The sequence below is a fragment of the Myxocyprinus asiaticus genome, chromosome 27 (genome assembly GCF_019703515.2).
Source record: "Myxocyprinus asiaticus isolate MX2 ecotype Aquarium Trade chromosome 27, UBuf_Myxa_2, whole genome shotgun sequence".
NCBI lineage: Eukaryota > Metazoa > Chordata > Actinopteri > Cypriniformes > Catostomidae > Myxocyprinus > Myxocyprinus asiaticus.
In genome coordinates, this window is record NC_059370.1 from 2,965,334 (window position 1) to 2,988,909 (window position 23,576).

Sequence of the window (23,576 nt, forward strand, 5' to 3'; positions counted from 1 at the left end):
GTGAGATTTGGGGGGGGGGGGGGGGGGGGGGGGGGGGGCGTGTAATGAAGGGCTTTGTGAGTGAAGAGAAAGACATTGAATTGAATCTGTTGTGGGGCAGGAAGCCAATGAAGCTTCTGGAGGACAGGGGTGATGTGGTCACGGGAACAGGAATGAGTAATCAGGCATGCGGCAGAATTCTGGATGTACTGAAGTTTATTTAGGACTTTGGGTGAAGTGTCATAGAGAATGCTGTTGCAGTAGTCAATTCTGGAAGTGATGAAAGTGTGGATCCAAGTTTCAGCAGCAGAGAAGGAGAGTGATGGACGGAGACAAGCTATGTTTTTTAGGTGGAAAAATGCAATTTTGGTGGTTTGATTGATATGGTGAACAAAGGAGAGGTTGCTGTCAAAGATGACTCAGAGGTTGCGAATGTGTGAAGAGGCAACCAGAGTGGAGTTATCAATGGTGAGGCAGAAGTTCTGAATGGTTTTGGTGAGGGATTTAGGACCAATGATGATCATGTCTGTTTTATCACAGTTTAGTTTAAGGAAGTTGGCTTGCATCCATGATTTAATTTCAGTGATGCAGTTGGTCAGAATGGAATGAGTTGCAGTGGTGATAGATTTAGTAGAGATGTAGAGCTGGACGTTGTCTGCGAAACAGTGGAAGTGGAGACCATGACGTTGTATTATGTTACCAAGGGGGGGCATGTAAAGAATGAATAGAAGGGAGCCAAGCACCGAACCCTGTGGCACGCCTTGGGACAAAGTTGCAGTAGAGGAAGTGCAGTTGTTGAGATGGACAAACTGTTGTCTGTTTGTAAGATATTACCTTAGCCAGGAGAGGACAGTACTGGTGATGTTGAGAAAAGATTCAAGACGAGAGAGAAGTGTGCTGTGGTTGATGGTGTCAAAAGCTGCAGTGAGGTCGAGGAGGATGAGGATGCTGAGGTGACCAGAATCTGAGGAGAGCAGGAGGTCGTTGGTGACTTTTAGGAGGGCTGATTCTGTACTATGCTGTGAGCGGAAACCAGATTGAAATGGTTCAAAGAAATCATTAGAGTTAAGGTGTGCTTTGAGTTGGGAGACGACAACACATTCCAGTATTTTTGACAGAAAAGGTTAAAGATGGGCTGGAAATTACTCATGATATCAGGATTTAGTCCAGGTTTTTTGAGGGTGGGAGTAACACCAGCCAGTTTGAGTGTTTGGGGGACTGATCCAGAGCTGAGGGAGGAGTTAATGATTTCTGTGATGAGTGAGGAAATAGCTGGGAGACAGTCCTTGACAAGATTAGATGGGATCCATAACCCAAGTAGAGTTTTACATTCCTACCATAATATTGGGCAGCTTTGTTGGGGACACAGGTGAAATCTGAGACAGGGACTGGGTAGTAAAGGGGGGTGAGATAGGTGGAGAGGTAGTAAGTGGTCAAGTGGCTGTAGATGGTCTAAATTTTTGTTTGAAAAAAATGAAAGGAAAGATTTGCACTTGTTAACTGTGAAGGATTTGGAGGTGTTGTCACTGGGTCTGAGAAGTTTATTTATTGTAGAGAAGAGAGCCTTGGGGTTGGTAGAACCAGAAAATATGAGATCAGAGTAACAGGTGGTCCGGGCTTTGTTGAGAGCATCTTTATTTTGTTTCATGTAATCTGAGTAGGCTAGAAGATGCACTGTTAGAACAGTATTCTTGCAAAGTCTTTCAAGCTGACGCTTACGGGATTTCATTCGGTGAAGTTCTGGTGTATACCAGGGAGCCGAGTGTGTAATGAGACTATTTTGGTTTTGATGGGAGCCTGCTGATCAAGACAGGAGGAGAGTGTGTCATTATAATAGTTGACGAGGTCAGAGGGATTTACAGACAGCAGAGGTGGGCAGGCAGATATTTTACTGGCAAGAGAGGCCGAAAGAGCTGAGGGAGAAATAGATTTAAGTTTTCTGAAGGATATTTTACATTTATATTTTGGAATGGGGATAGGGATGTCGATGTCCATAGTGATTATCAAGTGTCACTGGTCAGAGATATTGAGGTTGAGGCTGGAGAGCTGATGTATTGTAAGACCAGTAGAGCAAACCAAATCCAAGATGTGACCACAACTATGAGTGGGGAAATTAATATGTTGTGTAAAGTTGAAGCGTTGAAGCAGTTCCAAGAATTCTATGGCAAGTTTACAGTCTGTGTCATCAGTGTGAATATTAAAGTCACCCAGGAGAAGAACAGAAGGTGTGATGGCACATAACTATACGGTAGAGATGAAATGGAGTTTGGGGACGTGATATTATATAGCGTAAAGAGCCTCTGTGTAGAGGAGGGCCTCTGCGGAGTATTTCAACATCTTTGAGAATATCCATGCCATCTGGACACGGGTGATTATTGAAGTTGTAAAGTACAGTGGCAGCATGGTCCGGTTGAGGAACATTAGCACAAAGCTAGCATTAGCTTGTGACCAGGATCTGGGAGTCCAGGGAAAAAGAAGCAATATGCACCCCAGGAATATTCACGAGATAATCCACAGCATAACAGTGGCAAGACAGCAGCAATCCAGTAAGGAAGAAAGGTAGCCTGGAAGGACTACCAGTCTATTAACCTTACAATCCTGTTTGGTGAATGAAGGTCAGCCTGGTGCGGTGGTTATATGAGATCAATGATCAATCATGAGATACATTTGCTACAAATGCTTCTTTGACGATCTGTGCTAGCTTTCAGGAAGAGAGAAATATAAGACAATTCACCCTCATTACTGCTATTCTTTTCCAGTTCCTTTCGGAATGCTTTTTCCAGCTGCAATTCACACTTTTTGCAAGTGTATCTTACAAATGCGTTAGAATTCACCCTATATCATAAAAATTTGGAGAAAGAATGAATAATTATATGGAGACTAGGCATGAATCTACTAGGGTCGGAGACAAGTAATAATATGTTGTGGCAGACCTCTGCCTTTCCTAAGAAGGAGGAAGCGGGAGCCAGTTGAACGATCCACGTAAGACACTTTAATGCACCAATTTTCAGTGTACATCAAACACTCAAACTCAGCTGCTTTCCAGCAGTACCAAAACATATTGCTTTTCAGCATTACAACACTAACACACACACACACACACACACGCACAGCTCCGTGAATCTCTCTCTCTCTATCTGCCACTGTCTCCTTTCCTTAAATACTCCCACTGCTGCTCACTGGAATGCGAGACTGGTGTGGCGCACAGGTGGATCGTTCACCACTCATCTCTCCGGCCTCGCTCTGCCCAGACACTTCTCGGCCACACCCTGCTCTCCACACACCCCCCCCCCCCCCCCCCCCATTTCTATATAGGGAGTGTTGGTGCCTCGGCTGCCGCACTGCAGGATGGCTTCTGGGAATAAGAACAGGACGATGGGGAGGGAAGAGAGGGAGAAAGAGAGTGGAGAGAGCAGAGATAGGGGAGAGAGAGATGGGCTCGCCGGCTCCCGAACACACTGCCAAACGGTCCTTAGCCAGCTACACTGCCTCCATCCGCGATGCCGGGCGATGGCACTGGACCCCCCTCAGTCGTTCCTTTCAGTCGCCTCCTGCTACAATACCAGGAAAATCATCCTCTTTTCTTACTGCGGCTGCTAATGGTTCCAGGGCAAGACAGAACAATAAATGGGAGAGAGGACAGCCTTGCCGGTTTCCACTACCAAGAGAAAGAAATCTGAAATTAATCCATTAGTTTGCACTGCTGCTACCAGTTGTTTATAAAGTAACTTGTGTATATACTTGTGTGTATGTGTATAATAATTTTTTATTTGTTATTATTATCTATGTCTTTTTGCTGTTTTTTGTATTGTTTTTGTATTGTTGTATTACTGGAAGCTCCTGTCACCAAGACAAATTCCTTGTATGTGTAAGCATACTTGGCAATAAAGCTGATTCTGATTCTGATTCTTAACTTAATCCACCCAATAAAAGCGTTCCCGAACCCACAAATTTCCAAAATCTTAAAAAGATCCCATTCCACCCTATCAAACGCCATCTTGGCGTCAAGTGAGATAACAGTGATTGGGGTCTGATCATTCGCTACTGACCACATAATATTTATAAAACATCTAATACTATCAGAAGAACTATGACCACGTATAAACCCCACTTGATCTATATGTTTAATAGATGTATTTACTCTGCTTAATCTATTAGTCAGAATTTTAGACAATATTTTAACATCTAACTGGATCAGGAAAATTGGACGATAACTTCTACATTCATTTGGGTCTTTATCTTTTTTAGAATGAGACTGATCAGCGCTTGCGTCGTAGTTGGCGGTAGTTCACCTTTCGTTAATTACATAAGTGGATCCAGTTCTGTGATATAATATCTAAAAAATTCTGCAGCAAAACCATCTGGCCCCGGTGCCTTACCTATTGGCAAGGCTTTACCTCAACAAGCTCTTCCAAAGTAATATATGAGTCAAGAAAGTCTTTTTGATCATTCGACAATTTAGGAAGTTCTAGTGGCTCTACAAAGTTGCTAATATCCTTATCGGTAGACGTGGATGTGGAACTATAAAGATTAAAATATAATTCTTTAAAGGCTTTATTAATATACACTACCGGTCAAAAGTTTTGAAACACTTGACTGAAATGTTTCTCATGATCTTAAAAATCTTTTGATCTGAAGGCGTATGCTTAAATGTTTGAAATTAGTTTTGTAGATAAAAATATAATTGTGCCACCATATTAATGTATTTAATTATAAAACTAAAATTTAATAAAAAAAAAAAAAAGTTTTTGAAATTGATGACATGGACCGAATAATTAAGAAAAGCAGCCAATAAGTGCCCAACATAGATGGGAACTCCTTCAATACTGTTTAAAAAGTATCCCAGGGTGATACCTCAAGAAGTTGGTTGAGAAAATGTCAAGAGTACATGACTGCAAATTCTAGGCAAAGGGTGACTACTTTGAAGATGCTAAAATATAACACAATTTTGATTTATTTTGGATTTTGTGTAGTCGCAACATAATTCCCATAGTTCCATTTATGTTATTCCATAGTTTTGATGAATTTACTATTATTTTAAAATGTAAAAAAAATGTGGCAGAAGTAAAGCCTCCAGAAGACTTCACTGAAGGAATGGTGGAAAAAAAAAACTCTCTCTGTTTTATGTATCTGGGATGAAGTCACCCTGCCTTGTCTCCTGACTCAAAATATGTCTGTCTTGCCCTGAATAACCAAAACACCTGTGAAAAAATAGTATTGTACCTATACTTTAGCTGGGTCAACTCTCTAAGACTGCTGGATGACATTCAGCGCTTCAGCTCTGTTTCAGCACTTTTAATACTCTTCCAATTCTATGAATTCCTGTGCTTTGATCCTTTTAATGAATGAGGCATATTGTATGATCCGCCTCCTAAGAACTGCCTTAAGCGCCTCCCATACCATGCCCACTGAGGACCAATTGTTTCTACATAAGCATTAACTTCTATCTTTAACATTTGTTGAAATGCTGGGTCCTGTAGAATTGATGTATTAAAGCGCCATCTATATGATTTTCTAAACACACCAAAGCATGATCTGAAATTAAAATGTTCCCAAGCAGTCAGTGGCAGATGGAATACGTGACTTAGATCAAAATCAATTCTGGAGTAAATCTTATGAACTGGTGAAGAAAAAGCTGTAGTCCCTCTCAAATGGTTTCAGAAGTCTCTGTAATTGGGGTGTAATGGTTCGAATTTCTCATGGTTTGGTTTGTATCACGGGTTAAGGGTCACAGTTTCGGTACGGTTTGGTATTTGCTTTGTTCAGAAAAATAATTACTGCCAAATCCAAAATATAATCTATTTGGTAAAAACTTTCAACAGGTTTGCCCTTAAATAACAATCATTGTTTTACAACAGTAACCATAGTTTAACCATGGCATTTGTAGTAAAATCATAGTAACCACAATATAAACATGGTTACTGTCATAGTTATAATATATAGTAAAATCACAGTTACTATATAGAAACTACAGTATTACTGTTATAAAACCATGGTTAATTGTATCAAAACAATGATTTCTGCTCAGAAAACCATAGTGACAGCAGTCATGGTTACTACAATATTACTTTAGTAAAACCATGTTAAATTTTCGTCAGGGTCCTTAACTAAAAAAACATTATCTCTAATTACTAAATCAACATTTTAACTTAATACCTGCACTATATGCATCAACATAAATCATCTCAACATATATTCAATATTCGGAAGCTGTACATCACTATAGAAGGAATAACCTTGCTATTAAAATGCATACGAGAAGGGATGTTGTGATAATGCTGCTCGAGTATTTTAATCATACGTGGAAATCCCACATTAACATTCCAAGCGCTCTAATTATTGTTTCATGTCTGTCCGAATTAGCACTTAATGCCTGCTTAAGAATGGAAGGGAGAGTGTGCAGTTTCGGCTCACCTGTGGCTCTTTCCCTGGGTGATGTCGGCGTAAACGATTAATCATGTATCAATGTATTACTATAACGGCATCTTAATGCTATTAATCAAAGCGCATTATTGATGCTCGTGATAGATATACAGCCACACGAGGAAACAGGAAGAACTCACGTGCATGTTTTAAACCCTTGTGTGCATTATTGACATATATTACCAGTATACAGCACTGGTACACAGAGCGATGTCTGCAAACTGTCCCTGTTTTGTAAACGTTTTTTTGACCATCGCTGTTGTATTTAACTGCAAAAAGAAAATGTTCCCAGAAAGGCGAAACGCAGGGAGCTTCTCTATCAGCTTCTCGTTTTCTCCTCTTGTCATTTTTAACTACACACAATGCATGCACAACAGTGATGTCATCAAGTTGACCTACGTGAAACACAGGCAGAGCGTATCCATCTATGGGTCCTGCCTGTCTGTTTGACGCTTTTTCTTGACCAAAACTTGTGCTCCATATGCATCGTTAAACTTGAGGTGAACCGACCGTGGTGTCAATGCTTACCGAACCGTGGGTGGTGAACCATATGGTTAGTTTTTTACCGAGAACCATTACACCCCTAGTCTATAAGACTTAGATTTTTACACATCCTCTGTAGTGTCAACGTTGCTCTGAAGGGTCTACACACCTTTGCATCACTATGATCATGGATCCATTAAAAGATTGAAGTCCCCACCCAAAACCATATCATGAAGGATCCCAGCTGCCTGTAGCTTTCCCTCAAGATCTATAAAAAGTTCTGGTCATCAGCGTTGGGTGCATAAATATTATCCAGAATACGATTTTGCCCCTCTATTTCAGCCAAAACAATAATGACTCTTCTTAAATTATCTTTGATCTGTTTGAGACATTTAAATTGTAAATGCTTACTTATCAGTGTGATGACTCCTGTGCTCTTACTCGAACCAGCACTACAAAACACATGCCCACCCCATGCCCTGTCATGATTTTCAGCTTTCTGTGAAGAAAGGTGCGTGTCTTGAAGGAGCACTATATTAAATTTTTTACACTTAAGAAAAGATACAACCTTCCTTCTTTTTATAGGGTGCCCCATTCCATTAACATTTCACGTGGAGTGAAACATTTTACCTATATTAAAGTATGGCATATTTACATACAAAGAAAAACTGTGTACCCAAGGTTAAATTATACAGACCACTATCCAACATTGATGTTACCATAAAAGAACCCACAGAACAGAAAAAAATGCACTTCAACCTCAAGCAAAAAAGTCCCAACAGGTGTCCATCGCTCGGAAATACGACGGTCTGTGTACGCTCACAAGGCTTTCCGCGACACTATTGCAAAATGCACGATGTGTAGACTGTATAGTTGATCGAGTGCCACTCACACCATTGATTTAATGAAGGCCATAGCTTGTCATGGGCATGTAAATGTCTTGCGTCCATCCTTGGTGTCAATTCTTAGCTTAGCAGGATCCAGCAATGTGAAGCTTGCCTTCTGATGGTACAGTAATTTCTTACACTACTTGAATCCGTCCTGGATGAAAATCAGGTGCCTTTCAAACTGTTCTGAGACCAGTTTCCTTAGGAGTTCCATTCATTCAATAATGCTGTCGGTTAAGCCATTAACTGATTAGCCATGCAAGTCAGCTGCCTTAACATTCAGATGCAGTGCGGTGTTACAGCCAGCTAAAAAGCATACAGCACGGTTCTGTGTTTGATAGACATTAATTCCATCTCGTGCCCTCATTCAGTTCGGTTTGTGCACGTCGCTAACGTGCGCTGACCGCCTTATATTTAAAGCGCTCCAGATTTTCTTCAATTGCACATTTGCGCAATTTCAAGTATGTTTGGCAGTGGTGGAAAGAGTCCTTATTTTTTTTACTTAAGTAAAAGTAATGCTACTGTAGAAATAATTCACTTGAGTACAAGTACTGAGAAATATTATGACTCAAGTAAGAGTAAATAAGTAGTTTGACAAAAAACTGCTCAAGTAATTACGTTACAATTACTTTGTGGAAATATATTTATATATATTTTATATATATATATATATATATATATATATATATATATATATATATATATATATATATATATAAATATATATTATATATAGTATATACACTTCTATTTTTAGAACACAAAGACACAATTGATGCTTCCTTTCACCAAGGATGCATTAAATTGATCAAAAATACTTCCAAAATCATTAATTGCAAATTATTATTACAGTTTAAAATAATTGTTTTAAGTGGTATAAACTTTTCTTTACCCGTAATGGCAAACATATACTGTGTCACATATTCCTTACAAAAGCATTCTAAAGTGCTAATTTGGTACTCAAGAAAATGTTCTTATTATTAGAACAATTGAAATTGGTTGCGCTACCATGCGGAAATCGCAATTCAGTGGGGTTTTTTCCCCATTTGCTGAGGTATTGAGTTCTTACAAGTTGCTTTACACTTGCAAGTAAAATTTTGGTTTTAAAAATAGGCAAAAAGAAACAAATTTCTCCTGAAATTCTATTTTCTCATTTTAGAGAGATGAAGGCTATTCCGCATTACTCTTTTGAAAAAATAATCTCTAACCAGGATAGAGAGGGAAGTGGACGGCCAGATGCACAAAAAAAAAAAAAAAAAAAAGCTTCTCAATGCCAAAGACCTGCATTGCAGCAAGAGGATTCCTGGACAAACAGAACATTTTAAGAATACAACATTTATTTAAATAGAAATAGCAATTTGTAACATTCTAAATGTCTCTAAATTGTCTCTAAATTACATTAATGTGCATTGTGACTGAAACACATTCCTATTTCAGGTTTATTCTCATTCACGTATGTCCAGATATTTTGGCTATTAAGTTAACATACTGTACAAACCTAATATAAAGCAATTATCCAGATATCCAGAATGATTATTAAGCAAACTGTCATCAACTCCTACATGCCAACTGAATAAAATAAGGCACAAATAAACATTTCACACAGTGTTTAGTGAGAGATATGATTGATTCAAACTCTAAAAGTGGTTGTTCTGTATATGTATTATTGTATTACAGTTGTAATAATAAAGTCTTAATTAACATTATGGTTATTTAACATATTGAGAAATTATTATTAAGTAAATTGTAGCATTTGTTTACATGATTTTTTGTGATTTCTCATACCTTCTTTATATAACATCCATCCCATGTGCACTTTTGACCTCTAGCGTGTGAGGCTTTTCAGACAGATAAACAGCATCACATGACAGGGAATTACAGTACAGAACCGTGAGCGAGAGTGTCACCCAATAGGACAGTTTATTTTGAACAAGAGGGGCGAACGTTTACGGAATTTAATGCGGGAGTACAACACCGAACTGATGCGGATTGATAGATTCAGAAGCCCGTCTGTGCACGTGATGGTGCGAGGAACCGGACGTCTGGAAAAAAATCTATCAGATAATATTAATAAAACACGGGAACTCGTGGCGTAGGCATTTTTGTCCCCATATTTTGAATTTGGGGGATATTTTTGTCAGTTTCTGTGACATTTTTGCCCCGAGTCCCCGTTAATTTCCAACACTATTGGCATTTTATCTTTCTAAGGTATTTAAAAAGTTTGTTTTAGACATATAGTAGCAAGTAAACAATATCCCCACATATATGTAAAACTACATTGTGTTAATGTTTGACAGTTAAAACGTGGCCTACCTTAAAAACAAGTGAAGTTTGATCTGTGGTTAAATGTGTACAGACGGTTCCCTCGTACCTGAATGAACGGCTCCTTTCCAGAATAAAATGAAATATGCAGAAAAACTACACTACAGTTTTTGTGTAGTGACAGAGCAATGGCGCGCACATTAGTTTATAAACAGATTTAGTGCTTATAACTTGCCAATATCTATTTCACAAAAATTCTGAAATATTATGTATTTTTTTTGTACTTTGTAATTGTGGTGAAAAATAATTGTAGTGAAGTTGAATACTTAATTTTTAATCAACTCAAGTACAATGATTTATTTATACTATTTATGCTATGAAAAAGTAGAAAAATTTACTCAAGTACTGTAATGAGAGTAGTTGTAATTCATTACTTTCCACCTCTGATGTTTGGACATTACAAGTATGTAAACAATTCTAAAGTAAACCCATGGCACTGGGGTTTTGTGGACACTTACAATTGAAGTGAATGTGGCCAATTTTTGGAGGGTTTAAAAGCAGAAATGTGAAGCTGGTAATTTTATAAAAGCACTTACATTAATTCTGTTAAAAATCATGTATTATTTGAGCTGTAAAGTTGTTTAAATTGTCATTTTTACAGTCATTTTAGAGTTTTAGGGTTTAATGACATTACATCGTCATGGTAACGAAGTTGTAAAATTGGCTATAACTTTACACAGAAAAGGTTTGTAAGTGATATCTCATTTAAATATGTTAACACACATATTGTTTGTCTTGTGACTATACTTTTGAAACAGTGAGTATTTTAATGTTCAAAAATTGGCCTCATTGACTACCATTGTAAGTGCCTCACTGTAACACTGATTTAGATAAAGAAAACGAGGGATGAGTCAAAAATAAATTTTTGGGGTCATTAATATTATGCCACAAATTCTGTTGATTAAGCTTAACTTGTATTGAAACCAGAATATTCATTTAAGGATATGTAAAATAAAATAAAATAAAGTTTTCCTACTCCAACTGACTGTGATCTTCAAGCTTGAATAAAGTTAAATTTGTTATGTAACCACACATTGCCCTGTTTGACCATCCATAAACTGACGGTGTCCAGCTCTGTCTGATTAACACATGTCAGGAGTGATACAGCAGATGCTCTGTCATTAGACTTCACATGGCAGATGGCATAAAAACCTTAGGGTCCTGTTTACCTATGCTGCTTTGTACAAACGTTACAAATATAGCTCACTCTTGTTCTGATGGTCAGTGCTCGTGTTTAAGTGTGCGTCATTGGGTTTCAGCTCTATAGTGAATCTTCCTGGTGAGTCCACGCTAAGACGAGAGTTCCTGCGTTTACAACAGGAGACACACTCACAAACGCAACAACAACAACACAATCAAGACAACTACAAGAGACAACTGTTCGCTGACCGACAGAAGAGGATCGAACAACAGCTGGAGGAGAGGCGACGCTTTGAAGACGTATGAATTAATATTTATTCATCCTTTATAATGATGGTCAGATGAGTGTATACTTGACACATTAGCACAGTTTAGGGAAGAACTGATCTTGGTGAGAATGATGTTGGTTTTTATTACACGGCTCGCTGAAATACTTGATTCTGATTGGTCAATCGCATCATTCAGCCGTCAAATACAGTATTTCTAGACAATTTCTGCTTTCCATAGTAATAGACCTTATTCACGCTTGCGCCATCCTTGATTTTTAATGGGAACGACAGCGAAGCTGTGAGGGATAGACTTACCATCTCTTCAATGGCACAGATGGTATAAAGCTGTAGAAAGCTCCTAGATCACATCTGATTTTCCACAATTCATGTTGTCTGGAGTTCTTTGTGTACTGAATGTTCTTGGACAGATAATTTATCAATTTATCAGATATTTTGTGTACTAGTTTTAGTGATCCAAAAACACTTTAAACTGCAGTACAGCCCAGTGAAGAGACTGTAAGTCTATCCCTCACAGCCTCATTGTCATTCCCATTAAAAATCAAAGATGGTGCTAGTGTGAATAAGGTCTAAGCTGTATAACTGACCACTTATCTGAGCAATCTATATTTCCCACATGCTGTATCTCGTATCACTCTGTGGCCTTAATTTAAACTCAAATCAATATTTCTTGTAAATAAATAAAAATGTATTCATTACTATACTGTATTTATTTCATAAGTAGTCATGTAATAAGCAGGATAATGGACAGTCAGACGGTCATTATTGCAAAATAAACACCAACAGGTAGATAGAACTCCAAGAGGTTGAATTCAGTTTTTTTGCATAATAATAATAATAACATAATAATACAATTTTAACTCAAATTGATATTTAAAGTGCATTTATTTTGTCCTGATCTCTCTGTCAGGATTTATTTTGTGACAATGTCCGGCTGAATTTACATTAATCATTACTTACGCTGTAACATGATCATTACCTTCATTGTCTTTATGATTTTAAATGTCCAGTCAAACTTTTGAAAGGGATTTATTTATGTTTTTACTAGAGCTTGCAGGAGAACTCATGTTTTCTAGTCAACAAGTCCTCCAGAATCTTGTTAATGTTAATTACAAGTAGCACATATTCTAGTGTAAAGTTTTTTTTAGTTTCTAAAGTGTGTCTATGTGCCTGTGTAGCAACAGGAAAGGCTGTTACACAAGACTGGACTGCAGTGGCCGGAGCTTCATGAGATGATGTGGCAAGAAGAAACTGACATCACTGAGAAAAGCAAAAGAAATCACAAGAAACAGGTCAGAGTTTATACATTGTACCTACATCTATTTATTTATACAGTGGCCCCAAAAAATATTTTGACGCTTTTGCACACTTAAGTCACTAGGGGTGAGGGGCCTTAAAATGAAACCTGAACCCGACCCGTACCCAAGACCATATGATATGGTCAGATTTTAAGTCTTCTCCTAGCAAGTACTGTTGTAATAGGCTATATTTTATGTAAGCATATAGGCAACATTCATAACAGTACTGAAACAGTAAACATACACAGTTTTAACAAGGCACAGCAGCCCCTTAGTACACTAGAGCAGAAGGGGGGAAAAAACATTGACTTACCGTTTATTTGCTGAAACTTCACTTGGTGCAGAACAATCTGGAATAATATGAAACAATGTAACAGTCTCCTCTATGCAGCCTGAACTTGTTTAGAATGTTGAATCTTTGTGACAACTGCACTAAAAACAATCTAGACGCAACGCAAAGAATGAAACAGAGCACAGGTGTCTCAGCATGCGTTTTTGAAAATTTGAAGTTCTTTTTAACATGACATGGTGTTTAAAATATGCCGGTCCTGTGCGAGATGCTGAAGAAAAAGCTAGACGTGGTGCAAATGTCAAAGACATTTGTCCAGCATGTGTTTAAACAATGGGAAAACAGAACATATTTGACAAAAAAAAAACACGTTTGGTGTGAAAGGCCCCTAACTCATCCGTTTGCGCATGTGTGTGAGTGAGAGCGCGTGTGTGAAACAAGTTATTTCGCTTTATTTATGTTTTCCTTTATTTTCTGGTGTTAGTCATATGTGGTCAAGCATAACATGTCCAGCCTGTCATGGGAAGATATATGGGAAATTACTGTAATTCAAAAATTCAATGTACAGTGCATTCAGGAAGTATTCAGACCCCTTCATTTTTTTCCACATTTGGTTATGTTGCAGCCTTATGCTAAAATGCTTTATTTTATTTTTTTCAATCTACACTCCATACTCCATAATGATAAAGAAAAAAAATATATTTTTGATAACTTTGCATATTTATTAAAAAGAAAAAACTGAAATATGACATTGACATAAGTATTCAGACCCTTTGCCATGACATTTGAAATTTAGCTCAGGTGCATCCCATTTCTCTGGATCATCTTTGAGATGTTTCTACACTTTGATTGGAGTCCACCTGTGGCAAATTCAATTGATTGGACATGATTTGGAAAGGCACACACCTGTCTTTATAAGGTCTTACAGCTGAAAATGCATATCAGAGCAAAAACCCAAGCCATGAGGTCAAAGGAACTGTCTGCAGAGATCAGAGACAGGATTGTGTGGAGGCACAGATCTGGGGAAGGCTACAAAAAATTTTTGGCTGCATTGAAGGTTCCCAAGAGCACAGTAGCCTCCATAATTCTTAAATGGAAGATGTTTGGAACAACCAGGACTCTTCCTAATGCTGGCCGCCTGGCCAAACTGAGCAATCAGGGGAGAAGGGCCTTGATATGAGAGGTGACCAAGAACCCGATGGTCACTCTGGTTGAGCTCCAGAGATCATGTGTGGAGATGGGAGAAACTTGCAGAAGGACAACCATCACTGCAACACTCCACCGATCTGGGCTTTATGGCAGAGTAGCCAGATGGAAGCCTCTCTTCAGTGAAAGACACATGAAAGCCTGCTTGGAATTTGCAAAAAAACACCTAAAGGACTCTCAGACTGTGAGAAACGAAGATTGAACTGTTTGGCCTCAATTCCAAGCGTCATGTCTGGAGGAAACAAGGCACCGCTCATCACCTGCGCAATACTATCCCAACGGTGAAGCATGGTCTAATCAAATCAAATCACTTTTATTGTCACTCAACCGTAGTGAGCGCAACAGTGGGTGAAAGTCTTGGGTGCAGTTCCAAGCAACATAGCAGTCATGACAGTGATGAGACATATACCAATTTACAATAAACATCAGATTTACACAACACAATTTACATATCTAATATACACATATTTACACAACACAATATACAAATAATAACATACACTGTACAGTATACAATACACACAATATGGAATACACATACAATATAGAATACACAGTATACAATAAAAATATAAAATATAAAATATACAGTATGATGTATTGTGCTGTATTGACATTCAGGCTGTCGGTTGATAGTCAGTTGCCAGTGTGTTGTTAAGAGAGAATATATTTATAACAGTCCAGTGTGAGATATAAGGTTATAAGATTAATAAAGTACAGTGCTGATGTATATTGATCGTGAGAGATCAAGAGTTCAAAAGTCTGATTGCTTGGGGGAAGAAGCTGTCATGGAGTCGGCTGGTGCGGGTCATGATGCTGCGCTACCGCCTGCCTGATGGTAGCAGAGCAGAGCAGCCCATGGCTTTTTTCACACACCGCCTGGTATATATGTCTTGGAGGGAAGGAAGCTCACCTCCGATGATGTGTCTGGCAGTTCGCACCACCCTTTCCAGGGCTTTGCGGTTGTGGGCGGTGCTATTGCCGTACCAGGCGGAGATGCAGCCAGTCAGGATGCTCTCTACAGTGCTGGTGTTGAACCGTGTGAGGATGTGGTGGTTCATTCCAAACTTCCTGAGCCGTCTCAGGAAGAAGAGGCGCTGGTGAGCCTTCTTCACAACGGCCTCAGTGTAGACGGCCATGTGAGTTCCTCAGTGATGTGGACATCGAGGAACTTGAAGCTGCTGACTCTCTCCACCGGTGCTCCATTGATGGCGATGGGGCTGTGTTCTCTGTCTTTTCTCCTGAAGTCCACCACAAGCTCCTTGGTCTTGCTGACGTTGCGGGAGAGGTTGTGCTCCTGACACCAGTGTCCTCTCTGTAGGTTGATTCATCATTGTCAGTGATCAGACCTACCACCGTCATATCATCAGCAAACTTAATGATGGCATTGGAGCTATGGGTTGCCACACAGTCATGTGTACAGTGAATAAAGGAGTGGGCTGAGAACACAGCCCTGTGGGGCTCCAGTGTTGACGGTCAGTGATGAGGAGATGTTGCTGCCCATTCTAACCACCTGGTGTCTGCTTGACAGGAAGTCCAGGATCCAACTGCACAGCGAACTGTTAAAGCCCAGAGCCCAGAGTTTCTCATCAAGCTTGGAGGGCACTATGGTGTTGAATGCTGAGCTGTAGTCTACAAAAAGCATTCTCACATACAGTAGTGCTCAAAAGTTTGCATACCCTGGCAGAAATTGTGAAATTTTGGCATTGATTTTGAAAATATGACTGATCATGCAAAAAAACTTTTTTTTAAGTCTTTTATTTAAGGATAGTGATCATATGAAGCCATTTATTATCACATAGTTGTTTGGCTCCTTTTTAAATCATAATGATAACAGAAATCACCCAAATGGCCCTGATCAAAAGTTTACATACCCTTGAATGTTTGGCCTTGTTACAGACACACAAGGTGACACACACAGGTTTAAATGGCAATTAACTATTTTTTAATTTCCCACACCTGTGGCTTTTTAAATTGCAATTAGTGTCTGTGTATTAATAGTCAATGAGTTTGTTAGCTCTCACGTGGATGCACTGAGCAGGCTAGATACTGAGCCATGGGGAGCAGAATAGAACTATCAAAAGACCTGCATAACAAGGTAATGGAACTTTATAAAGATGGAAAAGTATATAAAAAGATATCCAAAGCCTTGAAAATGCCAGTCAGTACTGTTCAATCACTTATTAATAAGTGGAAAAATTCGGGGATCTCTTGATACCAAGCCAAGGTCAGTTAGACCAAGAAAGATTTCAGCCACAACTGCCAGAAGAATTGTTCAGGATACAAAGAAAAACCCACAGGTAACCTCAGGAGAAATACAGGCTGCTCTGGAAAAAGACGGTGTGGTTGTTTCAAGGAGCACAATACTTGTTGACTCCTCTCCAAACATAGCGCTTATGGTTGTGACCATAAAGCTCTATTTTGGTCTCGTCACTCCAAATTACAGTGTGCCAGAAGCTGTGAGGCATGTCAAGGTGTTGTCGGGCATATTGTAACCGGGCTTTTTTGTGGCATTGGCTTCTTTCTGGCAACTCGACCATGCAGCTCATTTTTTTCAAGTATCGTTGTATTGTGCTCCTTGAAACAACCACACCTTATTGTTTTGCATGATCAGTCATATTTTCAAAATCAATGCAAAATTTCACAATTTCTGCCAGGGTATGCAAACATTTGAGCACAACTGTATGTGTTCCTTTTTTCCAGGTGGGAGAGAGCAGTGTGTAGTGTAGATGCAATGGCATCATCAGTGGAGCGGTTGTTGCAGTATGCAAACTGCAGTGAGTCCAGTGAGGGAGGCAGCACAGAGCAGATGTAATCTCTGATTAGTCTCTCAAAGCATTTGCTGATGATGGGGGTCAGAGCAACAGGACGCCAGTCATTTAAGCAAGTGATTTTGGATTGCTTTTGTACAGGCACAGTGGTGGACGTTTTAAAGCATGTGGGGAGCACAGACAAGGAGAGGGAAAGGTTGAAAACACCAGCCAGTTGGTTCGCGCACGCTCTGATGACGCGGCCCGGAATGCCATCTGGACCCGCGGCTTTACGGATATTCACCCGTCGGACGGATCGGATTATGTCCGCTACAGAGACGGAGAGTGAACTAACCTCTGTAGCTTCGGCCACGAGAGCTCTCTCCATGAGGGCGGTGTTATTTCCCTCGAAACGAGCATAAAAAATTATTTAGCTCATCCGGGAGAGAGGCAGCGGTGTTCACGGTGGAGTTTTTATTCCCTTTGAAGTCTGTGATAATATTAATGCCACATGCTTCTAGAGTTGGTGGCGTTGAACTGTCCTTCAATCTTGTCCCTGTACTGGCGTTTGGCTGCTCTGATAGTTTTGCGGAGGGCATAACTGGCTTGTTTATGCTCCTCCGCATTCCCGGAGTTAAAAGCGGAGGTCCGCGCATTAAGTGCCGCACGAACATCGCTATTAATCCATGGTTTCTGGTTTGGGTAGATCTGTATAATTTTGGTCGGTACAATGTCCTCTATGCACTTACTGATGAAACACGTTACGCTATCAGCATATACCTCGATGTCGTCATCAGAGGCGGACCGGAACATCTCCCAGTCCACGTGATCAAAACAGTCTTGTAGCACAGAATCTGATTGGTCCAACCAGCACTGGATCGTTCTGATGGTGGGTGCTTCCTGTTTCAGTTTCTGCCTGTAAGCGGGCAGAAGCAGAATGGAAGAGTGGTCCGATTTGCCAAATGGTGGGCGGGGGAGGGATTTGTAGCAACGCAGTAGCCATACTCGGCACCATCTTGAACTTGGTAGTGGTAGCATCATGCTGTGGGGGTGTTTTTCAGTGGCAGGGACTGAGGGACTGGTCAGTGTTGAAGGAAAGCTGAATGTAGCAAAATACAGAGATATCCTTAATGAAAACCTGGTCCAGAGCTTTCAGGACCTCAGACTGGGCTGAAGGTTCACCTTCCAACAGGACAATGACCCTAAGCACAGCCAAGACAACTCTGTGAATGTCCTTGAGTGGCCCAGCCAGAGATTGACTTGAACCCAATCGAACATCTCTGGAGAGACCTGAAAATGGCTGTCCACCGACTGTCCCCATCCAACCTAATAGAGCTTGAGAGGATCTGCAGTGAAGAATGGCAGAAAATCCCCAAATCCAGGTGTGCAAAGCTTGTCGCATTATACCCAAAAAGACTTGAGGCTGTAATCACTGCCAAAGGTGCTTCAACTAAGTACTGAGTTAAGGGTCTGAATACTTGTGTCAATGTGATATTTTAGTTTTTTCTTTTTTATAATTTGCAAAGGTATCAAAAATATGTTTTTTTCTTTGTCATTATGGGGTATGGAGTGTAGTAGATTGATGTGAGAATAATTTTAGAACATTTTAGCATAAGGCTGCAACATGACAAAATGGGATCTGAATACTTTCTGAATGCACTGTATTTATGTCATCAGAAATAAAACCATCAAAAAAGCTTACAAATATGTTTGCTACATATCAGTCACAGACCATGTAGTGGCTAATTAATCCACTAAATGTCCACCCTGTAATTGTCCACCCTGACGCTGCCCATTTAACTGGAGGGACATCTGATTTTTCTTTTCTTTTGTTCTTTTCTTTTTTTTTTTTTTTTTTTACTTTATTAGCATTACTAATAAAATCTTTTATTTTCCAAAAGTTTCAAACCAAAATGTCACCAAATTGTAGGAATGACCCTGGTACAGTTTCAAAAAGAAATGCATATGCCTGATTCCAATCAAGTAAATACTGAATTTTTTACCTGTTGATTGTAATGTACTGTTTTTTGATTTCTCATTGACTTTCAGCCCAAAGACAATGAACATCGCAGGACTGATATTGAATCAGGGCCTGTTAGTCTTTTAACTGACCAGGGCAGAAAACCCCACCGCACACTTCCCCGAGATCAGACCCAGCTTCTGTTACTCCAGCACGATCACAGACACCAGCAGAAGAACTGCCCCACCATACCACATGACGGGGTAAAAACAGAAACACACTATCTACACATTGAATCATCTTATGGCCTCTAGTTCATGTTCTTCCATCAGTCTACTATAAACACTGATATTGTAAAACTCTGGCATTCAGACGGCAGGAATGAGGGAATTTCTGGACAACCATCATGTGAATATGAATCATATGGCTCATGTTCAGTCCAGACTGGGATCAGGAAGCAACTCCAGTCCCTGCACTCCAGCACTCCAGAGAGCTGCCAAACACCCGGTACAAAACCACAAATCAAATCACATGTGTCACTCAGTCTGACATTAAAGGGGTCAACTCATGATGAATCAAATTCTCACTGACCCTTTGAGATAAAAGAGCTTGATGTACTATAAAACATAAGCCACTTTTCCACTATCGGGCCGAACGGTTCTGAGCACAGTACGGAATGGTTACAGTACCATTTCCACATGAGCACGGTTCGGCACGGCATGATTATAAACAGTTCTCTGCCGGGAATTCTCGGCACGGTTAGCTAACCGTACTCAGCCGTGCTGGTGCAATGGCTTTAGCATGTTCGGACTCACGATTGTCAATTTGCCAACTCCAAGGAAACTTATAGCACTTTTAGTTGTTTCTAGTATGCCAAGTTCACTAATATTTGGCTGAAGCTAATAAAAGTTAATAAAACAAATGAATGTTTAGTGTTTCTTCATGATTTTTGATGATGGTTTAGCTGGTATTGTAGCCTACGTTTATTTTCTAAACACCTTTTTCATCAGGGAAGTAGATTACTAGCTCATTAAAACTCTAAATGTATATTCTCATATACTATTTTCATATAATACTTATATTGTGATTTGTCAATAAATATCCTTTTTTAGCTAGTCTGGGAACTTTTTTCTTTGTGTCTTCGTGTCTGGTAGCATACATTAGCCCTCAGCACATGATGGGAAACCTATCGCATTTTTCTTTTTGCTTTTCTTTTTGTGTCATGTGTCATGTCTTTCTTGTGTATTAGCAGAGTAAAACCAAGAAAAAAAGCAGTCCTAAAAACTGGAACATGCGATCATCCTCAATAGTGCACTCGCTCCAATGTTTATCTCTCTTGCTGTTGGCAAAAGACGGATCTGTTACGTACATACTACTGATTTTACCACACCACAGTGGAAAAAGAAAGTGTAACCATGCCAACTGGCCCGGATCAGCACGAAACGGTACAGTTTTTCAACTAAAACTGTTCAGCCCGATGGTGAAAATGTGGCTATACTTTCAGAAATCAGTGCTTCCTCTGTTCAGTAAATGACATTTATGGTTGATTCTCATGAAACCAAGAAAATGTTCTGGTCATATTTAACCCCAAATCAAAACAAGAAATATGAAATCACATTTTAGCCCCCCCAACCCCCCTTTATTTTTACTATTCTCATTGTTTCCAATGCTGATTCTCATTACCGTGACAATATGTTATTACAGTAAAAAAAGATGCTATTGCACTAGAATTCTTTAATTAGCACCAAGAGAGTACTAATATAATGTATAAATACTAAACAATGTAATTTTTTTTTCACGTTGCGCTAATGAGATTTTAATGGCCCTAAAAATTTGCTTAATTTTCTGTTGGCAAAATGTAATTTCTTATTTGTTTCTTTTGATTTTGAAGTAAAAATAGCGAGGACATTTTCTGGACAGTTATCGTGAGAATCTTGTTAAAAACTAAACTGAAAGTTGCTAGTTCTGAAGGTTCCACAGATGAATTAATCATCAATGTTATTAAATGCCACCAGAAGAACTAATAATAAAAGTGGAAATGTCTGTCTAACCATGTGTGTAGTACCTGCTGCTCTGTGTATTCTTCTAAAGGATCCCAGCATTAGAAATTAGCGGCTGAAGTTTATTTTTAACAAGATTGCTGATAATTTCAGTCTGCTATTGAAGGATGACGCAGTTAAAAAAAACTATTATTTCATATGACAGCAAACACGCAGCTTGTTTGTACTGTAAGCACAGCAAAGTCACTCATTTTACATGTGAAGATGTTTCTTAAAGTTGCAGCAACTAAAAATGGACTGTTTAAAGTGTAAGAGACAGGGTGGGAAATGGTCATGAACACTAAATCCTGACTGATTTAAGTGCAAAAATCCTGGCTAACATTATAAGTGGAGCGCAGGGGAAAATTAAAATGATGAAAATATGAATGAGATAGGCCCCTTTTTAAATTAAGAATATTGTGTGAAAGTTCTTTCTGTTAGGTTTTCTTTTTAATCCATATACAGTATACTAATCATGTTTTACACATGAATGCATATAGAAAATATATATGGACATACTTAGAAGTTTTACGAAGGCCTGACTCACTATTTGTGCAAAGAAATTATGAAAAGATGTAGGGTCTAGCATTACATATTGAACAATACTGTTTCTGATCTAAAGGTGTAAAAGACTGTGATTTGTCTTGATTTTAGAACATGAATGTGTGCTCCAGTCGAGAGATTCATCACAGCAGCTCCATGTCTGATGTCACATCTCCTCTCTCTCCAACACTGGATGATGTGTTCTTTAACCCTGATGATCAACCACCCAAGGTTTGTCATTATGTTCCTCAGGTTCCTACTGGTTCCTGACATGTTTGTTTTTAGAGTGGGGCAGTGTTATTTTTATATTATGAATCAGTCCTACTGTATGAAAAGTGTTCAAGCATCTGAAAGATACTGTATCAGTATATATATATATATATATATATATATATATATATATATATATATATATATATATATACACACACACAGTGTATTCAGAAAAGTATTCAGACCCCTTCAATTTTTTCACATTTTGTTATGTTGCAGCCTTATGCTAAAATGCTTTAAATTATTTATTTTTTTCACATCAATTACACTTCATACCCCAAAATGACAAAGCAAAAACCAGATGTTTGATAACTTTGCAAATTTATTAAAAAGAAAAAAACTGAAATATCATATTCAGACCCTTAACTCAGTACTTAGTTGAAGCACCTTTGGCAGCGATTATACCCTGGATTTGGGGATTTTCTGCCATTCTTCTGTGCAGATCCTCTCAAGCTCTGGAGAGTCCTTTAGGTGCTTTTTTGCAAATTCCAAGCAGGCTTTCATGTGTCTTTCACTGAAGAGAGGCTTCCATCTGGCTACTCTGCCATAAAGCCCAGATCGGTGGAGTGTTGCAGTGATGGTTGTCCTTCTGCAAGTTTCTCCCATCTCCACACATGATCTCTGGAGCTCAACCAGAGTGACCATCGGGTTCTTGGTCACCTCTCTTACCACAAAAAAAAAAATCAATCAAAAAAAAAAAAAATCAAATCACTTTATTGTCACACAGCCATATACACAAGTGCAATGGTGTGTGAAATTCTTGGGTGCAGTTCCGATCAACATAGCAGTCGTGACAGTGATGAGACATATACCAGTTTACAATAACATCAAATTAACACAACACAATTTAAACATCTAATATACACATAATTACACTCAACAATATACAAATAATAACATACACTGTACAGAATACAATACGCACTATATAGATACACATTATTCAATAAAAATAAAAAATAAAAATATATAAAAAAGTATATATGGTAGTATATATAGAATGTACAGTATTGTACTGTATTGACATTCAGGCTGTCGGTTGATAGTTGTTAAGAGAGAATATAATATAATAATAATATAATTTATGACAGTCCGGTGTGAGATATAAGAGTAAGGGTAATAAAGTGCGGTGCTGATGTATTTTGATCGTGGGAGATCAAGAGTTCAAAAGTCTGATTGCTTGGGGGAAGAAGCTGTCATGAAGTCGGCTGGTGCGGGTCCTGATGCTGCGATACCGCCTGCCTGATGGTAGCAGTGAGAACAGCCCATGGCTCGGGTGGCTGGAGTCTCTGATGATCCTCCGAGCTTTTTTCACACACCGCCTTGTATATATTTCCTGGAGGGAGGGAATCTCACCACCGATGATGTGTCTGGCAGTTCGCACCACCCTTTGCAGTGCTTTGCGGTTGTGGGCGGTGCTATTGCCGTACCAGGCGGAGATGCAGCCAGTCAGGATGCTCTCTACAGTGCAGGTGTAGAACCGTGTGAGGATGTGGCGGTTCATTCCAAACTTCCTCAGCCGTCTCAGGAAGAAGAGGCGCTGATGAGCCTTCTTCACAACGACTTCAGTGTGGATGGACCATGTGAGTTCCTCAGTGATGTGGACACCTAGGAACTTGAAGCTGCCCTTCTCCCCCGATTGCTCAGCTTTAGGAAGAGTTGTGGTTGTTCCAGACTTCTTCCATTAAAGAATTATG

At 39.2% G+C, this 23,576-nt stretch overlaps 1 protein-coding gene across 6 annotated transcripts in view; it reads left to right on the forward strand.

The window, feature by feature from the left end:
* LOC127418138 (misshapen-like kinase 1) overlaps positions 1 to 23,576 on the forward strand; it is a 144,623-nt gene that overhangs the window by 46,214 nt on the left and 74,833 nt on the right. For all 6 annotated transcript variants that reach the window (XM_051658535.1, XM_051658541.1, XM_051658538.1 and 3 more), the window contains 5 exons: positions 11,354 to 11,534; positions 12,700 to 12,813; positions 19,114 to 19,287; positions 19,397 to 19,531; positions 21,718 to 21,837. In XM_051658535.1, coding sequence (XP_051514495.1) covers positions 11,354 to 11,534; positions 12,700 to 12,813; positions 19,114 to 19,287; positions 19,397 to 19,531; positions 21,718 to 21,837 — 724 coding nt within the window. The remainder of the gene's footprint in view (positions 1 to 11,353; positions 11,535 to 12,699; positions 12,814 to 19,113; positions 19,288 to 19,396; positions 19,532 to 21,717; positions 21,838 to 23,576) is intronic.